This window comes from Tupaia chinensis, unplaced genomic scaffold (genome assembly GCF_000334495.1).
Source record: "Tupaia chinensis unplaced genomic scaffold, TupChi_1.0 Scaffold139757_1, whole genome shotgun sequence".
NCBI classification, from domain to species: Eukaryota; Metazoa; Chordata; class Mammalia; order Scandentia; family Tupaiidae; genus Tupaia; species Tupaia belangeri.
Window position 1 is genome coordinate 3725554 of NW_006199637.1, and position 11490 is coordinate 3737043.

Below are 11490 nucleotides of genomic sequence, written 5' to 3' on the forward strand. Positions count from 1 at the left end.
CTGCTGCAGCCGCCGCAGTTGGAGGGACCATTCCAGGACCTGGCCCAGGGGGTGGACAGGGTCCGGGAGAGGGTGGTGAAAGGCAGACTGCCAGAGGAGGGAGTCCAGGCTCAAACAGAGTCAGTGAAACTGGAAAGGGCCCCACACTGGAACTGGCAGGAACTGGAAGCAGGGGAGGTACGAGAGAGCTTTTACCCTGTGGTCCCGAGACTCAGCCCCAGTCTGAGACCAAGACCTCAGGCCCAGCACAGCCTCATCGTGTCCCTGGAGCACAACTACAGCAAACCCCCTCAGTGCCTCCAACACCTGCCGTCAGTGGAGCATGCACAAGTGTCCCATCACCCACCCACATAGAGAAACCGAATAATGACAGACTGAACTCTAGCAGGGCAGCAGCTACAGGGCCCTCTCTTAGCCACCCACAAGGGCCCAGTAGTTGTAGACAGGAGAAAGCACCTTCTCCAGCCCCAGGTCCTGCTCTAATCTCAGGTGCCTCACCAGTTAATTTCATAGCCGGTGGCTTAGTTGAGCCCAGAGTAGGTTCTAGTAGGAATACACCAAACCCTTCAGCCTCAGCAAAGGCAAGTGCTAGTGCTCTTGCAGACATGACTCCCTCTCCTTTAACATCTCTGTTAACAACAGCCCCTTTAGAAAAGCTTTCTGCACCCCAGGTTGGTGTAACTGCAGCGCCTACTGGTTCAGCTCCATCCTCGAGCGCTTTGCCAGCAGCTTCTAGCCTTAAAACCCCAGGAACTTCTTCAAATCTGAATGGACCCATTTCAAGACCAAGCTCTAGTATCCCTGCTAATAATCCTTTAGTTACTCAGTTGCTCCAGGGCAAAGATGTTCCCATGGAGCAAATTCTGCCTAAACCTCTCACCAAAGTTGAAATGAAAACTGTCCCGCTGACTACAAAAGAAGAAAAGGGGATGGGAGCGCTCCCGGGTGCCATCACAGCAGAATATAGCACCAGAGAGGAAGGAAGTGAGAGGCAGTCCCATCCAGCCAGCCAGCAGCTGGGCAAAACTTTGCAAAGTAAGCAGCTCCCCCAGGTTCCTAGGCCTCTCCAGGTCTTTTCAGCCAAGGACCTGAGGGACTCTAGCCTTGACGCACACAAATACCAAGAAGGACTAAGCAAAGCAACCCAAGATCAGATCCTTCAGACCCTCATCCAAAGGGTTCGAAGACAGAACGTCCCCTCACTTATGCCGCCCTCCCAGTTCAGCTTCGCTCACTCAGGTTTCCAGTCAGAAGATATCTCCACAAGCCAGAGGTTTATGCTGGGTTTTGCCGGCAGGAGGACATCCAAGCCTGCCATGGCAGGTCACTACTTACTTAATATTTCCACCTATGGCCGGGGCTCAGAGAGCTTTAGGAGGACCCAGTCTGTAAACCCTGAAGACCGTTTTTGTCTAAATAGCCCCACTGAAGCCTCAAAAATGGGATATACAGACTGTAAGAATGCAACCAGAGATAGCAGCAGCAGCAAAGAAGAGGATACTGATGAGGAGAGTGCTGGTGATGAGCAGGAGTCTACCGTGGTGAAGGAGGAGCCCCAGGCTTCCCAGAGCTCTGGCAAGTGTGATGCAAATTCAGGGCCCTACAGTAGGGAGCCTCTGTCCACCAGTGACTGCCTCACTAACAAGGGTGTGAAGGCCGAGACACCAGTGAACGAACAGACCACTGTCAGCAAGGAGAGTTACCTGTTTTCAAGAGGCCAGATGTTTGATGAGAAGGCCCTAGCCAGAGATTGTATCCAGGCGGCCCAGAAGCAGATGACTCATGCAGTGAGAGGTAAGACCATGCAGAGCAGCCCTGAGCTGTTCGTTTCTGCCCTTCCGCTGCCTGCAGACAGTCCTACACGTCAGCCTTTGCTCCTTCCACCACTGCAGACCCCAAAGTTGTATGGAAGCCCCACACAGATAGGGGCCAGCTACAGAGGCATGATCAATGTCTCCACCTCGTCTGACATGGACCACAACTCTGCTGGACCAGGTAGCCAGGTATCTAGCAACGTAGGTGATGTCATGTCCTTTTCAGTGACTGTCACTACCATCCCTGCTAGCCAAGCTTTGAATCCCAGCAGCCATGGCCAGACCATTCCTGTGCAGGCCTTTCCCGAAGAGAACAGCATAGAAGACACGCCTTCAAAATGTTACTGCCGGTTGAAAGCCATGATCATGTGCAAGGGGTGTGGAGCTTTCTGCCATGACGATTGCATTGGCCCCTCCAAACTGTGCGTCTCATGCCTTGTAGTTCGGTAACAAGACTAGAAAGAGACACATGGCGAAGGAGGGGGAAGGGAAGGGTTGACAAGATGTGTTTTTTGCATCCTTTTGGAATCACAGAAATAAACAAGTAGGCTTCTGTTATCTTAAAAGACAGATGTTACTTAATCAGGAATACGGAGTACAGATCTTGTGGGTTTTAGAGGAAGAGCACCTTGTATAGTTAAGTCTAAGTCAAGCAAGACTTTGCGAGTTTGTGACAAGTTTGCACTTACAAAATCATGTAAATATGTCACATTTTGTTTTAACATTATTTTTCAGGTGTTTAGGTAATAATGTATTTACTTTGAATTCAGATTTATGTTTCACTCCATGTGTCTGCGAAAGTTTTATGCCATCCATGACGAAAGGAAGCTGTCTCCCTTCTGACCAGTCCTCATAGGCCAGGAAAAGGAAGGAGTGAAGGATATCATCTGAAGAAGTGGCTGCTCACTGACAACCATGGCAGTGCAGCTGCAGGTTATTTGTAGGTTGTGCAGCCTTTGCAGGATTTGGACACAGAGTTTACTGAGTCCCTTTGCTTTCAGTGAACTCTTTTTAAGTTGAGGTTTTTGATAAGGGGTTAATTTCACAGGTAATGTTTCATACTCTTAACAGCTCTGACTTGGTTCTTGGCTTCTGTAAACCGGTAGTGTTGCCAAGCCCTGTGCGCTATTGGTGGATCCCTGCCGTTTCCTAGTCCTACCTCCCCACGTCGCACTCATGCCCCAGCCCTGAGACGATGAATGTGGTCTGAAGGGGGCGCCTTCTGGGCCCCACTGTGTGGCTGCACCTGTGCAGGGCAACAGTTGCAGCAGCAGTCCCTGCACTTGGTCATTCACGGGTGCTCACAAACAGGGTTTGTTCAAGAGGCAGAAAATCGTTAGTGATGGGATGATTGGGACACTCTTTTTGGACCAGGGAAATGAAACTGCAGAAACTGTTAAACTGAACTGAAAGAACTTTGGGAAATGGTTTTAACACTAGATACAAGGTAGTCCCTCTCTTCCTGGTCTCTTGCAATCCATTAACCTAATATTCTATGATTAGCTGTGGTCACAGGTAAAAAAGCTTATTATTGCCACATTTACTCATTCTGTTCAATCTATATTGACCTCCCAGGCCCCTGAGAAGGACCGAGTAATCTTATATCTGTCTGTAAACACCCGTGTATGCACACTCGTACACGCACAGTAGAAGACACGTTTTGTGTTTTAGAAAATAGGTCCTTGTTTGGATTACTGCTGCCTGGACACTAGGAATTTCTAACGTAAAACGGCTTTGGTGAATGGTTAGGGGGATGTCTGGAAAGGAGGAAAAATTAGCTCTAAAGTTTTATTTTTGCTTCCTTTTTTGTTGCTTTTTAAACCCTTCTCTAGTGTCTGAAGAATTTTCGAGTACGTATTTAGGTCATGGTTAAAGAACATTAAAATAAGCCTACAGTTTTACCAGAATTAGGTATTTAATCGGAGTTAGTCGATCTCTATTGTTTGCATATTGATTTCAAGTCTCCTAATTTGAAGTGTGTAAAGTAAAAATAGCGCAGACTAGTGCAGTCATAGTTGTACTTAAATTTCAGCAGGTGATATTTTTAAAGTACGTAACAACTGAAGTGTGTTGGTTAAGTCACATTCCAGATTAGGAGAGAGTCGGCAATGGTAATGTCTCGTCCCCGTTCTGCCACTCCCCACCCCCACCTCCACGTCAGCACTCCTGGTGCTTGCCACGGATCCTGCGCCAAACCCCGTGAGAAACTCGCGTCACCATTTCCCATTTTTCTTCTCTGCCCTTTTTTTTATTTTTTGGTGGCCCAAGGCAAATAAAAGTTTAATCGGTGTTCCAGTTTCAGCTGAGACAATAGGATGCCCTTCTTTCCTCCCCTTTTCCTCCAGCACCCACAGAGCTAAAAGATGAGAGGGCTGCGAGGACTCAGGGGAAAAGGCAGAAGGTCTTGAGCCAGGAACCAGTAGGAAACAGAAACCACAGTTCTGCTCCCAAACTTTCAGTACCCTGGATAGCATTCTAAAAGACCTCTTGCAGGCTGAGACTCCCCTCTGGGCCCAGCTTCTTTACTCTTCACCTTAGTGGCAAGACTGAGGGCCCGGTCTGTGTGCTGCAAGAGGTTGGGTATTTCAGAATGGACCCCATGCTAAATGTCAGTCACCAATTTGGGTTGATGAAGTGATCGTTGCTGTTTTTTTGTCAGAAAGGCTTTCTTCCATGGTCCCTTAATCTGAGGGTAGAGAGACTGTAACCAGGAAAGGAGGCGAAGTGTCAGGGATTTCCATTTAGAGAGCAAACCATACTGTACCTCTTTGTCCTGACCCAGGCTCCTGCAGCTAGTTCCTAATTATTACTATTCACCACATTCTCTTAACAAATAAAGCTTAGCACAATATTTGCATTTAGGAATACTTCATAAATAGAAATTACCACGAGGCACACTGCCTCAGTCTTGACTGGATGATAGTAAATTGAATACCAATCCATTTATCAATGTGTTTCAAAGTGGTAGTTTCAAGTAGAAAGCCATTCAACTTACAAGCTGAATAGAAAAAGAAAAAAAAAAATTACAACTTGGCCCTTCCGAAAAATGCAGTAAATTATTAAAGAGTATGAGACTCCAATACTTAATAGCAATTTTTATCTTAGCTTTTGAATTGTTTTACCTTTCAGTTCAATCCAAAATGTCTTAGTAAGTGTTAAGCTTGTTTTTAAGGTATTGGGTGGCACAGTTTCCAGACACTAGTCAGCACTGGGCCTGGTGCAAAGCCTGAGGTGCACACTCTGTGACCTCCACTGCAGGTCACCTTGGGAGAGAGCATTGATGATATACCATCTCTGTCTTATTTATAAGTGTTCTAATAGAGAAGGCCCCCAAATCAGAAAGGATTTTAATTAAAATTCTCCATCCTGTTAAACAGAAAATAAAGCCAAATAACTTGGAGTCATTTGCTCTACTTCTGTTTGTTAACCACTATGCTCAGGATGCTGAAGCTGCATATGGGATTCTTAAGAGTAAGAGCTGGCCACTGGCAGATTTTTCTTGGGGTGGGGAGGACAGAATCATGTGGTTACAACTTGGCCCTTCCGAAAATGCAGTAAATTATTAAAGAGTATGAGACTCCAATACTTAATAGCAATTTTTATCTTAGCTTTTGAATTGTTTTACCTTTCAGTTCAATCCAAAATGTCTTAGTAAGTGTTAAGCTTGTTTTTAAGGTATTGGGTGGCACAGTTTCCAGACACTAGTCAGCACTGGGCCTGGTGCAAAGCCTGAGGTGCACACTCTGTGACCTCCACTGCAGGTCACCTTGGGAGAGAGCATTGATGATATACCATCTCTGTCTTATTTATAAGTGTTCTAATAGAGAAGGCCCCCAAATCAGAAAGGATTTTAATTAAAATTCTCCATCCTGTTAAACAGAAAATAAAGCCAAATAACTTGGAGTCATTTGCTCTACTTCTGTTTGTTAACCACTATGCTCAGGATGCTGAAGCTGCATATGGGATTCTTAAGAGTAAGAGCTGGCCACTGGCAGATTTTTCTTGGGGTGGGGAGGACAGAATCATGTGGGTTGGGAATGCACACGGATGTAGATGTGTTCGAGCTTATCTCAGTTAAGTAGCCAGAGGAAGACCTCATTGACTTCAGGTGAAGGTGCAAGGCCACACAGTGAAATAACCTGAGCGTTAACAGCCTACCTGCTTCTGATCCCCTCTCCCCCTCTTGGAGACCCTTAACTCTTGGGTAAAGTGACTTGTTATGATGATGGAGGTCGTCTGTGGTCATTACACTGCTCTTTATTTCTAGAACTCACTGTCAGTGTGCAGTGCCAGGGTTGCTTTCTCTTTGACCTAGAGGTTTCATATCCTAGCAAGGAGGGAAAAGTCTCCCTGATGCTTTACAACAATATGCTGAGTCAAAAACTTGGGCAAGGGTAGTTTGCAGCTCAATTTCTAGAATAGTCCAAAGAGACTTTGAGAAACATGTGATAGGCAGGGACCTTTCCTACCATGTTTCAGTACATACAAACCTATTGAAAGAGAACAGTAGGTAAACCATTTCCTGAAGTCGAAGCAATAGCTTCATAGATTCTTGGTTACTTTATTTTTTTTAATGCTTTACATTTGATACAACTATTAAAGATCAATTTTAAAAATAGCTTTCCAGTAATATATTTTAAGTAATATATATTTTAATATCTATGTAAAAAGTGACAGTGGAAAACTTTGAATTTCTCATATATGGTATGTTTAATGTAGGACCTCACTGTTAAGGCACAAATTATTTCAAAGGAAGTTGCTCTAAAGACACTCAGATTTCCAAAAAATGCAATAAGGGGACTTGTTTGGGGTTTATTTTTTATTTTAAGAGAAAGTTGGCTTATTTACCACAAGCTATTTTTTCCCCTCTGGCTGTAAGATTTGTACAGATTGGTTTGGTAAATGCTAAACTTTTGTGTCTTTTGCCTTTTTAAAGGAATTGTTAACATTGGAATTGAGGGTATGTATAGAGAAGTTGGTGTCAACACCATTTTAAAAGTCATATTTTTTCACAAATATAGAAAAATCATTTTACATAAGAATTTTAAGTATTTGCAATAAATATATGTATATAGATTGTATGTATTCATATATTCTTATTTTTCATTTTATTATTAAGTAAAAGATAATTAAAAGTGAAAATAAAAACCTTGGAGTTTTTGGTGAATCTCGAGGTCTGATATACATCTGCTAGTGGATGGGTGAGGGCCCTCAGTTTCTGCCTTACCCTGCTATGGGGAGGTCACCGCAGATTGTGTGAAAGAGAGTAAAGGGAGGAATTTGGTGACAAATTAATCAGGGTAGTGTCGTTTCTTTTGGGATTTAAGTAAAACTTATTAAATTCTCCTGGTCTCTCTGTCTCCATGTTTTCCCTTTGATCTGTCTCCTACCACCTGCTGTGACTGGGAAAGTGTAGGAGCTCGGTACACAGACCCACTGCCTCAGAAACAAGAAAATGGCAAGGAACTGTCTCGGGGGGAGAACAGGATTTCCTTTATTCACAGTGGCTAACAATTTATTGCCAGACCACCTTCCAGGTCCTGAGGGTATGTCAAGAAATAATATCTTTACGATAATAAAAGTGTTTTCTCTTTTCCACGTCTTTGAGAAGTGAGCTGCACCACAGAGGTATGTCCTGCCTGAGTGATCTGGGAAGGTGACCGGCTAGAGTTGTGGGAAGAGGGACATATGCTTGTGGTCAGGGTCAGTTTCCACTTTCCACTCTTTATTGTTGACCTCTTAGTGTCAGGAAAGGCAGTGATGGGAACAGGGCTGAGCCAGATGTCATGAGAGGTGCATTGTCACCATCCATACCTAGACTGCCGTCTTAATCCAAGAGAACTCATCCTGTGATTGTAAATTGTTAACTGTGGGGTACAGTAAAGAGCAAAATGGTATTCAGGTGATCCTTGGAAATAAAGGTCTATAGGGTGTTTTTTTTTTAATGAATAATATATATATAGAGAGAGAGATTCATTGATAGCCTGAAAGAAAAATTGAGGTCAGATTTTCAGAAATGTAGCTTGACCCATGAAACTGACGTTTTATTGTAGCTCATTGGTTCTGCCCATAATTGCTCAGCCGTGGTATTTTCACTGAAAAAAGTAGCATATTTTTGTCCAGCTGTGGTGGCACAGTGGTCGCTCTGCATTGCTGGATGCTGGGTGGAAGGTCAGGGTTCAGTTCATAGGTTGACTGTATGTGCTAGGCACGTGCTTGTACCCATGATCACAGCTGCTGATGGTGGGTGGGCTTGTGACATGAGACAGTGTCAAGAATGCTTGTCTTAGCTATGTGAGTGTGCATCTGTCTGTCCCTTTACGATAGAAAGAAATAAAAATGAGCTTTTTTTAGAAATCATATTTTGGAAATTAATAGTATATGCTTTTTAAAAGACATTACTTTTCAGAAGTTGAATTTCAGACATCTGTGTTACCCAAAGACATTGGAGATAGTTCATCCACCCAAAAGAATGAACTCTAGATCTTAGCTGAAAATGTATGATTTCTAGAGGAAATATGTCTCAGGGAACATACTCATAATTCCCATTTATAGTAGATAGGAATGAAAGTGAAATATTTAAATGTATATAAACTAGTTCTTGATGACCATTACAGAGATTAAACCTCCCCATTTCTAATACATTATTTAAATGGGCTTCCTACCTCATGCATAGTAAAATTCATGTGCAGGTGATGACATGGGAGCCTAAAGGTGTAGTTGGTCTGCAGTTGAGTGAGAGCAATATTTAGAACACAGAAGAGTTTCAACATGGATCGCCTACTAGCCTTTATTCACTTCAGTCTCAGAGACCTGTGTTCATTGCTTTTAACACTACTTCACCTCAGCTGGTCTTAAGAAGTCAGAGATTTTGCATAATATTCCTCATGTTTTATGTATAAATCATGTCATTAATTAAACTATTTGTTGAATACCTACTATGTGCTCAGCATCACTAAAGTGCTAGTTGTGCAAGGGAAAGCCAAACAGTCATGGAAGTTATAAAAAGGTCTTTTTATAAACCATGCAACACGTTTCTGGGTCAGAGCTCGAGGAGTAATGAACATTGCATAGCTCCCAAAACATGTTGGAGTGTAAATGAGTTATGAAATAGAAAATGTTTATTTGGGCAGAACTGGGCAAAATAGTTGGCAAATCGTGAAGAAAAGGTATTGCCCTAGATGAACACACAATGAAATTATTAGGAGCCGTGTTGGGTAAAATTTACCTTTTTTGAGAACTATCATTGGAGTATCTAGAGTTACTAATAAGACTTTCAAGAAATCTCTGAGTAATATCTTAATTTAAAGAAGGATTCAGGCCAAAAGCAATCCTTTTCAATTAATTGAGGCCAGTATTATGTTTATCCCTTTTAAGTAACAGCAGGGTAGAGAATAGTTTTCCTTTTCTTTTCCAAACCTGAAAGAAGCTAAAGGGAATTTTTTTTTACACACAATTTTCCTGTTATAGGTGAGAAGGAAGTGTATCCCTTCACTGTGAATTGCCACATCCCCCTTTTCCTCTTCATATGGATAAAATTACTTCAGTGTTCTGTATTCTAATATTGTAGAATTGGCCTTAAAAAAAAAATTTCTATCTCTTAAGTCTCAGAACTTACGTTAAAACGGGCTTCAGCAGGACCCCAGCCCTTTTCATTTTAGTGTCCCAAATTTGAATTATTTTGGTAGGACTTTGTGGTAGAAAGGTTTTAATGTCCTCTGTGGTCAGTGCTTATTTTTGAATTTCCCTTACTGCTTGTCTTTCACCTGGGTTTTTGGGTTTACAGCTTGAACTCTGTATGCCAAAATACCCGTATCCACTTTTCAGTCAAAGACGTGTTAGGTGTGTTGTACTATGTGATGTAGTCCCAGCTCTGTCCAGGAACAAGGAGGGTAGGTAGATCGATACTTGGTAACCTTCAGCAGAAGCTTGGGCTTCCTCTGTGGAGATTTGCAAGCTAAGAATACTCAGGGAATCCCTGGAAGGATCTCCTTGTAACAGGAAGGACAAGACAAAACCTGGAAAAGACACAGCCAGAGATGAGCAGCTGTGGAGATGGGCTGAGACTAGATAGCAGATTGTCTTCAAACACATAAGAAGCTTAACAGTTTTTTTTAATCCTGATTTTCATCTTAATTGCAAAACCTAGAAGATGCCTGAGGGAAAATAAAGATAAATCAAATTTTTTGTTTTAAGAGAGATTTTCACTATAGGGCAAGTGTGCTCGCTGGAGAGACAGAGACAGAAAGCAAGAAATCACACCACAGGGGGTATGGCATTCCACAGTCCCTTCAACGTTCTCCTCTCGGGATTTGGGCATGTACGCACATGTGCCCAGAGTGAGTTTTAAGCTCTGGGTCTGGAACTTGAACCATGGTCAACTACGTGGGAGACCAGTGACGTAACCATTATGCCATGTGATGGTCCTGATAAATCAAATTTGATTTTTAAAGTTTTGGGTTCTCTTAACATGAGTTTAACATGCAATTTGATTTCAAGCATTTTGTGGGCTAAGGAATGATTTTCTACTGAACTTTGGCAGCTTCTGCTGTTGATCAGGATGTGTAGGGTTCTGCAGCTGTACCTGTTAAGTGAAACAGAACTTGGCTACATAAAAACCATATTAAGTCAACTTGAATCAATGCTTAATTTTATAGTTTAATCAAGGATCCTCTTTTTAAATATTTAAATATAACTTATTTAAAACACAGCTATGTCCTTCCTGTGGAAAGTATTGTACGTAAAATTTTACGTGTCTTGGGCAGTTTACCTAGAGCTTGGGAATTATGGAGTTGGTTATTGGCCCTAAGTCAGCAATTATTTTCATTTAGTTTTTCAGGCAACAATAGTTTGGAGACTTCTTCAGTGGTGACCCCAGCTGAACATATATATATAATAATTTTGCACAATTTTTAAATTATTCAGATTTTTCCAGAGTCTCAGATTTGGCTACCTTTTTGATAGGGAGATAACTAGGGCTGGAAAGAGGTAATAGTTTATTATTCTTTGGTAATAAAGTAATTGAAGAGCAAGTTTATGCTTCAATAATAAAGTATTAATTGAAGAGCAAGTTTGTTGAGAAAGTCACAAAATGTTTAGAATCCATGAAAAATCTAGAGTTTATGACAGAAGAAACTCTAGAAGCCATAAGTGCTTTGATCTGTTTTTTCAAAATCTACCTTAATTATGTGACTCACTGCATCACACCCTTCACCAGCACCAAGAGAAATCAGAATGGAAGAAATGAACTTTTGGTGATCTTGTTCATTTTAAAATCATTGTGCACATAGGCCTTAGCACTTTGACAGGTAAAACTGCCTCTTACCTTCTCACTGTTGTCTTTATCCCTCTCACTTTTAGCCTGTTCCTTTTATTTGTCATATAAAAACTACCTTTTTCAGAGTTGAATGTATAATAGTGTTTCTGCACATGGACAAACTGTATTTTATCTTAATGACTCATTTTGTGTTGAATAAAGGCACACAGTTTTACTCTAGTGACTGTGCCTTTTCTTTCAAAAAAACAAAAACAGCATTTGGATGGCTTACCTGCGTGTTGCCCCTTCCCATCTGCTTGATTGCACAGCTGTCCCTAGATCCTGGCTAAAGCTGGGTATTACAGAGAGTGCTGATTTTTTCAGTAAATACTCAAAGGCGGTTTCAGAACTCAACTTGAG

General features: G+C 42.1%; 1 protein-coding gene across 8 annotated transcripts in view; it reads left to right on the top strand.

The window, feature by feature from the left end:
- ASXL2 (ASXL transcriptional regulator 2) overlaps positions 1–3896 on the top strand; it is a 145011-nt gene extending 141115 nt beyond the window's left edge. For all 8 annotated transcript variants that reach the window (XM_006162196.3, XM_014593120.2, XM_014593121.2 and 5 more), the window contains one exon: positions 1–3896. In XM_006162196.3, the coding sequence (XP_006162258.1) occupies positions 1–2264 (2264 nt within the window). In that variant the 3' untranslated portion in view covers positions 2265–3896.
- The last annotated feature ends 7594 nt before the right edge of the window (positions 3897–11490 follow it).